We start from the raw sequence: 15,083 nt of genomic DNA, 5'->3' as shown, positions 1-15,083 counted from the left end.
TGTTGATGAGAGAGGCCAAAATAAAATTTCCTGCAGATCCGGAATCCAAGAAGGCCGTAGCAGAGAAGGTGAAGGTAGAGGAAGATATCCGCACAGGCACAGTAAGGCGTGGAGAAGCAGAGTAGACATCAAGAACTGTCTCATCTTTGTGCGGAGTCAGCATACGTCTTTCCAGGCGGGGAGGACGGATAGGACAATCTTTCAAGAAGTGTTCGGTACCGGCACAGTACAGGCATAGGTTCTCCATGCGGCGTCGTGTCCTCTCTTGAGGTGTCAAGCGAGACCGGTCAACTTGCATAGCCTCCACGGCGGGAGGCACAGGAACGGATTGCAGAGGACCAGAGGAGAGAGGAGCCGGGGAGAGAAACCGCCTCGTGCGAACAAAGTCCATATCCTGGCGGAGCTCCTGACGCCTTTCGGAAAAACGCATGTCAATGCGGGTGGCAAGATGAATAAGTTCATGCAGGTTAGCAGGAATTTCTTGTGCGGCCAGCACATCTTTAATGTTGCTGGATAGGCCTTTTTTAAAGGTCGCGCAGAGGGCCTCATTATTCCAGGATAATTCGGAGGCAAGAGTACGGAATTGGATGGCGTACTCGCCAACAGAAGAATTACCCTGGGCCAGGTTCAGCAGGGCAGTCTCAGCAGAAGAGGCTCGGGCAGGTTCCTCAAAGACACTTCGGATCTCCGTGAAGAAGGAGTGTACAGAGGCAGTGACGGGGTCATTGCGGTCCCAGAGCGGTGTGGCCCATGACAGAGCTTTCCCAGACAGAAGGCTGACTACGAAAGCCACCTAAGACCTTTCAGTAGGAAACTGGTCCGACATCATCTCCAAGTGCAGGGAACATTGCGAAAGAAAGCCACGGCAAAACTTAGAGTCCCCATCAAATTTATCCGGCAAGGATAATCGTAAGCCGGAAGCGGCCACTCGCTGCGGAGGAGGTGCAGGAGCTGGCGGAGGAGATTGTTGCTGGAGCTCTGGTAATAGCTGCTGTAGCATCACGGTCAGTTGAGACAGCTGGTGACCTTGTTGCGCTATCTGTTGCGACTGCTGGGCGACCACCGTGGTGAGGTCGGCGACAACTGGCAGTGGGACTTCAGCGGGATCCATGGCCGGATGTACTGTCACGATTCGGCTGGCTGGAGGTGGATCCTCTGTGCCAGAGAGGGATTGGCGTGGACCGTGCTGGTGGACCGGTTCTAAGTTGCTACTGGTATTCACCAGAGCCCGCCGCAAAGCGGGATGGTCTTGCAGCGGCGGTAGCAACCAGGTCGTATCCACCAGCAACGGCTCAACCTCTCTGACTGCTGAAGATAGGCGCGGTACAAGGGAGTAGACAAGAGCAAGGTCGGACGTAGCAGAAGGTCAGGGCAGGCAGCAAGGATCGTAGTCAGGGGCAACGGCAGGAGGTCTGGAACACAGGCTAGGAACAAACAAGGGAACGCTTTCACTGGCACAATGGCAACAAGATCCGGCGAGGGAGTGCAGGGGAAGTGAGGTATAAGTAGGGAGTGCACAGGTGAGAATACTGATTAGGCCTGCTGCGCCAATCAGTGGCGCAGCGGCCCTTTAAATGGCAGAGACCCGGCGCGCGCGCGCCCTAAGGAGCGGGGCCGCGCGCGCCGGGACAACACAGACGGGGAACGGGTCAGGTACGGGAGCCGAGATGCGCATCGCGAGCGGGCGCGTCCCGCATCGCGAATCGCATCCCGGCTGTGAGTAATATCGCAGCGCACCCGGTCAGCAGGTCTGACCGGGGCGCTGCGAATGAAAGAACGCTGCGAGCGCTCCGGGGAGGAGCGGGGACCCGGAGCGCTCGGCGTAACACAACTGAATTATTCAATGCAAACTCAGCAAGAGACAGAAAATATTCCAATTCATCCTGTCTATCTGATGCATAACATAAAAGGTTTTGTTCAACATTTTGATTCATTCTTTCTGTTTGAGGATGAAAAGCGGATGAAAAAAAAAAAGACAAATTAGAACCCAACTGTTTACAAAAGCTTGCCAGAATTTAGAAACAAATTGTACCCCTCGATCTGACACAATATTGTCCAGAACCCCATGGTACCTAACAACATGTCTTAAAAATAAATCAGCAAGAACTTTGGCCGAAGGGAGATTTTTCAGAGGAATGAGATGACAATGTTTACTGAATCAGTCCACCACCACCCATAGAACGAATTTTCCCTCAGATGGAGGTAGATCAGTCATAATATCCATAGAAATATGAGTCCAGGGATTTTGGAAATGGACAATGGACACTACTCCCCTGCAGGAGTCCGAGGAGTTTTTGCTTGATCACAAATTTCACCAGAAGCAACAAAAGCCTCCACATCCCTGTTGAGAGTTGGCTACCGGAATTTCCTTTCGAAGCAATTTTTCTGTAGCCTGAATACCAGGATGACCTGCTAATGGGGAACAATGACACTCCTCAATAATACAGAGATGAAACTGACTAGGTACAAAAGATCCTGCTTCTAGGAGTCTCTGGAGGAACCAAGCCTTGATTATTCAATGCAGCAATGAAGAAGGTAAATGGCACTCACCAGTTTCGTGGTATAACAAACGTGTTTATTCCATAAAGTGCAACATAGTTACAGGCAAGGCAAGGGAGGACTCAGACGCCGTCCACGCTACGTGGACGGCGTCCGAGTCCTCCCTTGCCTTGCCTGTAACTATGTTACACTTTATGGAATAAACACGTTTGTTACACCACGAAACTGGTGAGTGCCATTTACCTTCTTCATTGCTGCATTCATATAGACTGTTTTCCAAGAATTGAGCACCCCAGTCCGGATTCACTGCAGTTGTCATTCCCAGCACAGGTGTATATGAACTTGCCATAAAGTGACATCTATGTAGTGCTGTGCCGAACTCTATTTCTGGATTACCGTCTTGATTATTCGATATCTCAGAAGTTAAATCAGAGGACACTGCAGAAATAAAAACACCTTCTGGGAGAATAGTCTCTTGATTAGCATCAATAGACTGAGAAGCACTGAAACCCCGAGATAAGGCATCAGCCTTGACATTCTTAGTACCCGGATGGTAAGTAATAACAAAATAAAACAGAGTAAAGAACAAGGCCCAACGGGCTTGAGGATTGAGACGTTTGGCAGATTCAAGAAAGGTTAACATTTTTGTTGAAAACCTGATAAACTGCCCCCTCAAGAAGTTGTCTCCACTCCTCAAAAGCCCACTTGATTGCCAAAAGTTCTCGGCTTCCTACATCATGGTTTTGTTCAGGTTCAGAAAATTTTCGAGAGAAAAAGGCACAAGGACGTAACTTAGTCAAAGAAGCAAAACTTCTCCAGCACCAACTTCAAAATCATCAACTTCAACAATAAAGGGTTCGGTCTGATCTGGTTGGACTAATATCAGAGCGGAGATAAAACATCCGGTTAACTGCCTCCACCTCCGTAGACCAGTTAACCAGATCTGCCCCTATACGAGTCAAACCAGTCAATGGTTTGGCGACAATAGAAATTTTTTTTTAATACATTTTCTGTAGTAGTTTGAAAAGCCCAGAAACCATTGTAGTGCCTTGAAAGAAGTGGGGTGCACACAGTCAGAAACAGCCTTAACCTTCTCAGGATCCATTTTAAAATGTCCTGGAGTTAAGATATACCCCAAAAATTGTACCACTTTGACACTAAAGACAAACTTCTCCTGTTAAACAAATAATTAGTTTTTATGAAGTACCTGGAGGACAGAACGTACATAATTAACATGAGATGACAAATCACGAGAAAAAATTTGAATATCATCTAGATAAACTACTAGAAAATTTTCCCAAAAATTCTCGAAAAATATCATTGACCAGATTCTGAAAAACTGCTGGTGCATTACAGAGACCAAAGGGCATTGCCAAATATTCAAAATGACCTTCGGGAATGTTAAAGGAGATCTCCAGTCTTGAAAAACATATCCCCTATCCTGAGTATAGGGGATAAGTTTCAGATCACGGGGGGGGGGGTCCGACCACTGGGAAGGGGGCGTGTTGACCACCACACAAAGCAGCAGCTAAAATGCCCCCTCAATATAAGTCTATGGCAGAGCCGGAGCGTTGCCTTTGGCAATCTTTGCCATAGTGCTGTATTGAGGGGGCGTGCCGATCGCTGTTTCGTGTGGTCAACACGCGCTCTCTGGCCAGTGAGCTGGGGTCCCGTACAGGAGATCGTGGAGGTCCCCAGCGGTCGCACCCCCCCGCGATCTGAAACTTACCCCCTATCCTTAGGATAGGAGATACGTTTTTCAGGACTCCTTTAAATACAGTTTTCCATTCATCACCCTCTTTAATTCTGATGAAGTTATAAGCCCCTCAAAGCTCATGTTTAGAAAACCAACGTGCTCCCATGTATTTGATTAACCCTGTTTTTCGGTTTTTGCACTTTCGCTTTTTCCTCCTTACCTTTAAAATAATAACCCTTTCAATTTTGCACCACAAAATCCATATGATGGCTTTTTTTTTTGCGCCACCAAATCTACTTTGCAGTGACATCAGTCATTTTACCCAAAAATCTACAGTGAAACGAAAAAAAAAATGTGACAAAATTGAAGAAAAAACACCATTTTGTCACTTCTGGGGGCTTTCGTTTCTACGTAGTACATTTTTCGGTAAAAATTACACTTTCTCTTTATTCTGTAGGTCCATACAATTATAATGATCCCCTACTTATATAGGTGATTTTGTCGCACTTCTGGAAAAAATCATAACTATATGCAGGAAAATTTATACGTTTAAAATTGTCATCTTCTGACCCCTATAAGTAAATTTTTCCTCATACGGGGCGGTATGAGAGCTCATTATTTGCGCCATGATCTGAAGTTTTTATCGGTACCATTTTTCATTGGACTTTTTGTTCGCTTTTTATTCATTTTTTTGTGGTATAAAAAGTGAGCAAAAATATGCTATTTTGGACTTTGGAATTTTTGGCACGCACACCATTGACCTTGCAGCTTAATTAACGATATATTTTTATAGTTAGGACATTTCCGCACCCAGCGATACCAAATATGTTTACTCTTATTTTTATTTACACCATTTTTTTTTCTTTAATGGGAAAAGGGGGTGATTCAAACTTTTATTAGGGAAGGGGTTAAATCATCAACTTTTATTAATAATTTTTTTTAACACTTTTGCTATCTTATAGCCCCCTCTAACATGAATTACATTGATTCCTCACACTGATCACCGCTATAGCATAGCGATGATCAGTGTATTCGGCCCTTGACTGCTCCAGCTTGGATCTCATGCATGGAGCAGTCAATCGCCGATCGGACGCCGAGGAAGCATGTAACGGACCTTCCTCGGGCGTCCTAGCTGATCGGGACAGAGCAATTTTACTGTGGTGGTCCCGATCAGCCCGACTCAACTGGCAGGAGTCTATTATTTTAACATTAGGGTTAATAGTGCGCATCACCGCAATCGTTGACGTCTGCTATTAGCCGCCGGGACTTACCCACTATGATGCGGGGTCACCATGTGACCCCGCTTTATAGAACGGGAGTGGGCGCAGGGCGTACAGGTACGCCCTGCATCCTTAACCCCTTAAGGACCCAGCCAATTTTCACTGTAGGACCCGGCCATTTTTTGCACATCTGACCACTGTCACTTTAAACATTAATAACTCTGATGCTTTTACCTTTCATTCTGATTCCGAGATTGTTTTTTCATGACATATTCTTTATGTTAGTGGTAAAATTTTGTCAATACTTGCATCGTTTCTTGGTGAAAAATTCCAAAATTTTATGAAAAAAATTGAAAATTTTGCATTTTTTTTAACTTTGAAGCTCTCTGCTTGTAAGGAAAATGAATATTCCAAATAAATGATATATTGATTCACATATACAATATGTCTACTTTATGTTTGCATCATAACGTTGAGATGTTTTTACTTTTGGAAGAGATCAGAGGGCTTCAAAGTTCAGCAGCAATTTTCCAATTTTTCACAAAATTTTCAAAATCAAAACTTTTCAGGGACCAGTTCTGTTTTGAAGTGGATTTGAAGGGCTTTCATATTAGAAATGCCCCACAAATGACCCCATTATAAAAACTGTACCCCCCCAAAGTATTCAAAATGACATTCAAAAGGTTTGTTAACCCTTTAGGTGTTTCACAGGAATAGCAGCAAATTGAAGGAGAAAATTCAAAATCTTCATTTTTACACTGGCATGTTCTTGTAGACCCAGTTTTTAAATTTTTACAAGGGGAAAAAGGATAGAAATCTTCCTAAAATGTGTAGTCCAATTTCTCTCGACTAAGCACATACCTCATATGTGTATGTCAAGTGTACGGCGGGCGCAGTAGAGGGCTCAGAAGGGAATGAGCGACAATGGGATTTGGGAGAGTGAGTTTTTCTGAAATGGTTTTTGTAGGGCATGTCGCATTTAGGAAGCCCCTATTGTGCCAGAACAGCAAAAAAAACAAACACATGGCATACTATTTTGGAAACTACACCCCTCAAGGCACCTAACAAGGGGTCCAGTGAGCCTTAATACCCCACAGGTGCTTCACGACTTTTTGTTAAAGTTGGATGTGTAAATGATTTATTTATTTTTTTCCACTAAAATGCTAGTTTTCCCCAAAAATTGTACATTTTTACAAGGGATAATAGGACAAAATGCACCCCAAAATTTGTAAAACCATCTCTTCTGAGTATGGAAATACCCCAAGTGTGGACGTCAAGTGCTCTGCTGGCGCACTACAATGCTCAGAAGAGAAGGAGTCACATTTGGCTTTTGAAAAGCGAATTTTGCTGAAATGGTTTTTGGGGTGCATGTCGCATTTAGGAAGCCCCTATGGTGCCAGAACAGCAAAAGAAAACACATGGCATACTATTTTAGAAACTACACCCCTCAAGGAACACAACAAGGGGTACAGTGAGCCTTAACACCTCACAAGTGTTTGACGACTTTTTGCTAAAGTCGGATGTGTAAATGAAAAAAAAATGTTTTCACTAAAATGCTGGTTTTTCCCCACATTTTATATTTTTACAAGGGGTAATAGGAGAAAATGACCCCCAAAATTTGTACCCCCATTTCTTCTGAGTATGGAAATACCCAATGTGTGGATGTCAAGTGCTCTGCTGGCGAACTACAATGCTCAGAAGAGAAGGAGCACCATTGAGCTTTTGAAGACAGAATTTGGTTGGAATAGAAGTCGGGGGGCCATGTGCGTTTACGTGACCCCATTTTGGAAACTACAGCCGTCACAGAATTTAATAAGGGGTGCAGTGAGTATTTACACCCCACTGGCGTTTGACAGATCTTTGGAACAGTGGGCTGTGCAAATGAAAAATTACATTTTTACATTTTCACGGACCACTGTTCCAAAAATCTGTCAGACACCTGTTGGGTGTAAATGCTCACTGTACCCCTTATTACATTACGTGAGGGGTGTAGTTTCCAAAATTGGTTCATATGGGGGGGGGGGGGTCCATTGTTCTGGCTCTATGGGGGCTTTGGAAACACACGTAGCTTTCAATTCCGGACACGTTTTATCTTCAAAATCCAAATGGCGCTCCTTCTCTTCTGAGCATTGTAGTTCGCCAGCAGAGCACTTGACATCCACATATGGGGTATTTCCATACTCAGAAGAAATGGGTTTACAAATTAGGGGGGCTTTTTTTCCTATTTTTCCTTGTGAAAATGAAAAATTTTGGTTCACACCAGCATTTTTGTGATTTTTTTTTTTTCATTTTTCCATCCAACTATAATGAAAATTCGTCAAACACCTGTGGGGTGTTAAGGCTCACTATAGCCCTTGTTACTTTTCGTGAGGGGTGTCGTTTCCAAAATGGGGTCACATGTGGGTATTTTTTGGGGTTTATGTCAAAACCGCTGTAAAATCAGCCACCCCTGTGCAAATCACCAATTTAGGCCTCCAAATGTACATAGTGCGCTCTCACTCCTGAGCCTTGTTGTGCGCCCGCAGAGCATTTTACACTTACATATGGGGTATTTCCGTACTCAGGAGAAATTGCGTTACAAATTTTGGGGGTCTTTTTTTCCTTTTAACACTTGTGAAAATAAAAAGTAAAGGACAACACCAGCATGTTAGTGTAAACTTTTTTTTTTTTTTACACTAACAGGCTGGTGTAGCCCCCAACTACAAAGGAGAAAAAGCCCCCCAAAATTTGTCACTCAATTTCACTTGAGTACAGAGATACCCCATATGTGGCCCTAAACTGTTTCCTTGAAATACGACAGGGCTCCGAAGCGAGAGAGCGCCATGCGCATTTGAGGACTAAATTAGGGATTGCATAGGGTGGACATAGGGGTATTCTACGCCAGTGATTCCCAAACAGGGTGTCTCCAGCTGTTGCTAAACACCCAGCATGCCTGGACAGTCAGTGGCTGTCCAGAAATGCTGGGAGTTGTTGTTTTGCAACAGCTGGAGGTTCCGTTTTGGAAACACTGCTGTACAATACGTTTTTCATTTTTATTGGGGGGACAGTGTAAGGGGGTGTATATGTAGTATTTTACCCTTTATTATGTGTTAGTGTAGTGTACTGTAGTGTTTATATAGTACATTCACACTGACGGAGGTTTCCAGTGAGCTTCCCGCTAGAAATTTGCGCTGCGGAGAAAAATTTGCCGCAGCTCATACTTGAAGCAGGAAACTTACTGTAAGCCTGCCCGTGTGAATGTACCCTGTACGTTCACATGGGGGGGGGGGGGGCAAACCTCCAGCTGTTTCAAAACTACAACTCCCAGCATGTACTGACAGACCGTGCATGCTGGGAGTTGTAGTTTTGCAACAGCTGGAGGCACACTGGTTGGAAAACCTTCAGTTAGGTTGTGTCATCTAACTCAGCATTTTCCAACCAGTGTGCCTATAGCTGTTGCAAAACTACAACTCCCAGCATGTACTGATCGCTGAAGGGCATGCTGGGAGATCTAGTTATGCAACAGCTGGAGGTACGCAACTACTTTTCCCAGCATGCCGAGACAGCTGTTTCGGCATGCTGGGATTTGCAGTTTTGCAACATCTGGAGGGCTACAGATAGAGACCACTGCACTGTGATCTCCAAACTGTGGCCCTCCAGATGTTGCAAAACTACAAATCCCAGCATGCACAGACAGCAAACAGCTATGTGGGCATGCTAGGAGTTGTAGTTTTGCAAGATCTAGAGTGCTACAGTATAGAGATCACTGTGCAGTGGTCTCTAAACTGTAGACCTCCAGCTGTTGCAAAACTGCAAATCCCAGCATGCCCAGCAGCTGTCTGGGCATGCTGGGAGTTGTAGTTTTGCAACGTCTGGAGGGCTACAGTCTCAGACTGTAGCCCTCTAGATGTTGCTAGGCAACTTACCGGCTTCTGTCGGATCCAGGGAGCCGTCCTCTTCTGCCGCACGACATTGCCGCCCGCGCCGATCACCGCCGCCGATCCCGTCCCGCAGCTTCCACCGACGGGTAAGTGGATCTTTGGCGTTCGGTCCCCGTCGTTTCCCCGTTCTGCCCCGCCTTTTGTGGGTGGGCAGAACGGGGAAAACGAAAGTAAACCCCCCTGCCCCTGATCTGCTATTGTTGGTCGCGTCTAGACCACCAATAGCAGGGATAGGAGGGGTGGCAACTCTGCCACCTCACTCCTATCGCTACAGGGGGATCGTGGGTGTCTTAGACAACCGTGATCTCCCTTATATTCCGGGTCACTATAGACCCGTATGACCCGGAATCGGCGCAAATCGCAAGTGTGAATTCACTTGTGATTTGCGCCAATCGCCGACATGGGGGGTCTGATGACCCCCCTGGGCATTTGCACGGGGTGCCTGCTGATCCATATCAGCAGTCACCCCAGTCCGGGGACCGAAATTCCCACGGGCGTACAGGTACGCCCTGGGTCCTTAAGACCCAGGTACAGAAGGCGTATCCATACGCCCTAGGTCCTGTACGGGTTAAACAAATCTGGAATATTATTTTTAATTTTATTATTTTTAATGCAATGGATATTGATTTTTAACAGTAATCTTGTTCAGACCCCGATAATCAATACAAGGTCTTAACCCTCCGTCCTTTCTTTGCCACAAAGAAGAAACCTGCCCCCATAGGAGATACAGATGGACGAATATGACCCTTTTGCAAACTTGACTGAATATAATCCTTCACAGCTCCCCTTTCGGGACCAGACAAATTATAAATTTGCCCCTTGGGATCCTTGGCATCAGGTACAAGTTCAATAGTCATAATCTCTGTGTGGGGGCCAAGCAGAGGAGGCCCCCTCAGGAAAAAAGTCATAAAAATCTGAAATAAATTTGGGTAGATTACTTTGGGCCACACGAGAGAGTTGCAACACAAGTGGAAATACATTTGTTAATACGGTCAGAACCCAACTCGATGAGTTCCCCGAAGGACCAATCAAAGACAGGATTATGTCTTCTTAACCAGGGTAACCCCAAAATCTCACTCCTGGGGAGGAAGAATAGACACAACCCCCTGACAAGGGTGTATAATCCACTCCAGCAATGGGGATAGGATTTTTCAACAATTTCAAGGGAAAATTCAAAAACTTAATAGAATTCAGTTCAACAAAAAATGGCAGCAGAGCCTGAATCAACAAATGCTTTACCAGATACAGACTTTTCTATAGAAAAAATATTTGAACAAGAAACAAAAGTTTAGAATACAATTCCGGCGATGCCTATGCACCTACCGTATTTTTCGCCGTATAAGACGCACTTTTTCTTCCCCAAAACTGGGGGGTAAAAGTTGGTGCGTCTTATACGGCAAATACACCCCTATCGCGGCGGTCCCTGCGGCCATCAACGGCCGGGACCCGCGGCTAATACAGGACATCACCGATCGCGGTGATGCCCTGTATTAACCCTTCAGATGTGGCGATCAAACCTGACCGCCGCGTCTGAAACGAAAGTGACACTAACCCGGCTGCTCAGTCGGGCTGTTCGCGGTGAAATCACGGCGTCCCGAACAGCTTACAGGACACCGGGAGGGACCTTACCTGCCTCCTCTGTGTCTGTTCCGTGCCGGGATCCCCTGCATGGCCGGCGCTCTACTTCGACGTCATCACGTCGTCGCGCACGCCGTCCCGTCATCCAATAGGAGCGGCGTGCGTAGCGACGTGATGACGGCGACGGAGAGCGTGGATCCCGGGGAAGAAGACGTCCGGAGCGTCGAGGACACCACAGGGACGCGGCGACAGCGATGGAGCGACATCCAGGGCAGCAGTGACGGGTCCGGAGCGGCGGGAACACGTGAGTATTACCTCCTATACCAGTGGTCTTCAACCTGCGGACCTCTAGATGTTGCAAAACTACAACTCCCAGCATGCCCGGACAGCCAACGGCTGTCCGGGCATGCTGGGAGTTGTAGTTTTGCAACATCTGGAGGTCCGCAGGTTGAAGATCACTGTTGGGTTCAGAATCTTTTTTTTCTAGATTTTGCACCTTTAAAATTGGGTGCGTCTTATACGCCGGTGCGTCCTATAGGGCGAAAAATACGGTAAATTATTTCCTTGATTGTCATTTAGGCGCTGGCGATTCCCGGCTGCTGATGTTTGGGGACAGGTTTGTATCCGATGTTTTGCTTCTCCACGAAGGAAACATGAATCATTATCCTTCCGAATGGATCTTCTCCCCCTGAGAGGACAACTCCCATATTTGCATGTCTCAGAAGAGACAGGAGAGAAAGTAGAAGGAGACAACATGGTGGTAGAAAAGTGAGAGACAGAAGTTAGACCGTTCACGTCTTCTCTCTCTTAAAGGGGTTCTCCGGTGCTTAAACATCTTATCCCCTATCCAAAGATAGGGGATAAGATGCCTGATCGCGGGGGTCCCGCCGCTGGGGACTCCCGTGATCATGCACGCGCCCCCCCCCCCCCCCCGTTTGTAATCAGTGCCCGGAGCGTGTTCGCTCCGGGACTGATTACCGGCGACCGCACGGCCGGCGGCATGTGATGTCACACCTTCACCCCCCCGTGTGACGTCAAGCTCCGCCCCTCAATGCAAGCCGACAGGAGGGGCGTGATACCTGAGGCAGACTGTATCAATGAAACCAATCAAACTGACACAGTAGACCTTAAAAAGGGGATCTGGTCAAAAAACAATGTATTCCCTATCCAATGGATGGAGAATAAGTGTCTGATCAGATGGACCCCCCCCCCCCCCCCGCTGTGCATCATCAAGTGGTTAATCATGAAAACAGACCTTATAAGCATCACATTTTATTACAATACCTGAGTTCTCATATTTCCATTTTATGTATTATATTTTTTTGTTTTCTAACTCTCTTGTGTGAATTCTTTCATGTTTAACAAGACGTGATTTTTCTACAAAAGATTTCCCACATTCTGAACATGAATACGGCTTCTCTCCTGTGTGAATTCTCTCGTGTGTTAAAAGATGTGATTTCTGTATAAAACATTTCCCACAGTATGAACATGAATATGGCCTTTCCCCTGTATGTCTTCTCTCATGTTTAACATGATCCGCTTTAGTTTTAAAACATTTCCCACATTCTGAACATGAATATGGCTTCTCTCCTGTGTGATTCCTCTCGTGTACAACAAGATTTGACTTATTTGTAAAACATTTACCGCATTCTGAACATGAATACGGCTTCTCTCCTGTGTGACTTCTCTCATGTATAACAAGTTGCGATTTCCCTGTAAAACATTTTCCACATTTTGAACATGAATATGGATTCAATCCTTTGTGACTTTTCTCATGTAAAACAAAATCTGATTTACGTGTAAAACATTTCCCACATTCTGAACATGAATATGGCTTCTCCCCTGTATGTCTTCTTTCATGTTGAACACGCTCTGCTTTAGTTTTAAAACATTTCCCACATTTTGAACATAAATATGGCTTCTCTCCTGTGTGATTTCTCTCATGTGCAACAAGTTGTGATTTAAATGTAAAATATTTCCCACATACTGAACATGAATATGGATTCAACTGTTTGTGACTTCTCTCATGTAAAAGATTAGATTTAAATGTAAAGCATTTCCCACATTCTGAACAAGAATATTGATTCTCTCCTGTGTGACTTCTGGGTGTAACAAGATCTGATCTTTTTGTAAACTGTTTTCCACATTCATCACATTGAAACCTTTCCTCCCCTTCCTGATCAGGTGGATTATTATAGGATAGATCTGGATGGACATTAGGGGTAAGGAGGTCTTCTCCTGAGGAGCGCTCCATCATATCTTCATCTTCTCCTTTATCATTCAGGGATAACATGAAGTTTCCCTCAGAATTCTTACTGGGATTTTCTGTTGGGATAAAAATGGATTATGGGAAATGTATAAAATATTATTAGGTTGGAAACACACATGAAGTTTTGCTGCAGTTTTTGATGGTCACCTGACCCCAGAAGAGAATACAGAGGAGAGGAGATGATCCCCCTTTATAGTTTTCTTCTTTTTGGGGTCACTCCGGGCACTGACTCTAGGGAATGTTCACCAGAGATTTTTCTGTTTATAACAGGATTTACAAATATGTGCCCCCCCCCCTCCATGATCATAACAAACAATAGACCGGAGGGGACCCATTTGACTTCTTTTCTGGGCATGCTCTGTGACCTGTGCAGAGGTCATTGTACAGGGAGGAGGAGGTATCTTCTATATCCAGAACTGAGAACTAGAGTTAGATGTAATTTAGATGTCTCCCTTCCCCCAACCATTACACCCCCTACACTACAGGACTGTTCACACCTGACAGGAAGGGCTCATCCATTCATGCTGCTTGTGCCCAATTATACCCCCCCCCCCCCTCATCAGCACAGGGCCACAGAGATCTGGATCCATCTGATCAGGTGAGGTTTCTGCTCAGTGAGACCATTTTTGGCTCTTTTGCCCCCTGGGGTCTCCCCTTTCTATTCCCCTTAGACACAATGGGCAGGGAGCTGGTTGTCTGCTGTTGTAGCCCATCTGTACTGAGGAGCGGTGAGTTGTGGGTTGGGACATGTTAGGTGGACACCAGCGTTGTGTTTCGTTGCACTTTCCTGACTATGCTCCGCCTCTTCCTGAGAACGATTCCTGACATCCTCCTCTGACCCTTTAGGTGACAAGTTCTTTCTGTCCACAGGATCCCCTTTCCCTGGATGTTTTCCCTCCATGGCCCCATTCATGGTCGACTCCACACAACTGCACAAGGTTGGGAGAGACATCGGGACCCCAATGACCTCACTCCAAGTCCTCACATCACTGGATTGTCCCAGAAAATCTCCTAATGTCCGTACAGGGAAGATCCAACAATAATAAACTACAATAATAAAATGGCCACATAGTGTATATATCCACAGTGCGTCTGTAAAGGCTTCAGACCCTTTGACAGAATTTTAGAAATATTTGCAAATGTATAAAAAAAAAAAATAAAAATAAAAAAAGGAAAAACTAGAATTTGTCATGGACATAAGTATTCATACCCTCTAGCTCTGAGGCCTTCCTTTTGTCCCGATCACCTTGAAGACGTCTCTACACATTTCGGAGTCTCCTGTGATACATTCATCTGATTGTACAGGATTAGATACGGTCTATACAGTGGTCCCATTCATTTCATATGAACCATCTTTACTTGAATCCATCGTATGTTGAGGGATCCGTGCAATAGTATTATAGAAAGTTATACAGTGACCCCCCCGACCTACGATGGCCCCGACATACCATATATATACAGTGACCCCCCCCGACCTACGATGGCCCCGACATACCATATATATACAGTGACCCCCCCCGACCTACGATGGCCCCGACATACCATATATATACAGTGACCCCCCCCGACCTACGATGGCCCCGACATACCATATATATACAGTGACCCCCCCGACCTACCATATATATATACAGTGACCCCCGACCTACGATGGCCCCGACATACCATATATATATATATATATATATATATACACAGTGACCCCCCCCCCCGACCTACGATGGCCCCGACATACCATATATATACAGTGACCCCCCCGACCTACGATGGCCCCGACATTCCATATATATACATTGACCCCCCCGACCTACGATGGCCCCAACATACCATATATATATATACAGTGACCCCCCCCCCAGACCTACGATGGCTCCGACATACCATATATATACAGTGACCCC

At 45.6% G+C, this 15,083-nt stretch overlaps 2 protein-coding genes across 2 annotated transcripts in view; one reads left to right on the top strand and one right to left on the bottom strand.

Moving 5' to 3' along the window:
• Window positions 1–15,083, top strand: part of LOC130305034 (zinc finger protein 850-like) — a 201,202-nt gene that overhangs the window by 10,162 nt on the left and 175,957 nt on the right. The window lies entirely within an intron of this gene.
• LOC130288346 (gastrula zinc finger protein XlCGF17.1-like) overlaps window positions 12,181–15,083 on the bottom strand; it is a 13,618-nt gene continuing 10,715 nt past the window's right edge. The window contains exon 2 of the mRNA XM_056537428.1: window positions 12,181–13,238. Coding sequence (XP_056393403.1) covers window positions 12,226–13,206 — 981 coding nt within the window. The 5' untranslated portion in view covers window positions 13,207–13,238 and the 3' untranslated portion in view covers window positions 12,181–12,225. The remainder of the gene's footprint in view (window positions 13,239–15,083) is intronic.

Source organism: Hyla sarda, chromosome 1 (assembly GCF_029499605.1).
Source record: "Hyla sarda isolate aHylSar1 chromosome 1, aHylSar1.hap1, whole genome shotgun sequence".
Classification (NCBI taxonomy): Eukaryota; Metazoa; Chordata; class Amphibia; order Anura; family Hylidae; genus Hyla; species Hyla sarda.
Note: the sequence above shows the minus strand (reverse complement) of the source record. Positions and strands in the feature narration are given on the sequence as shown.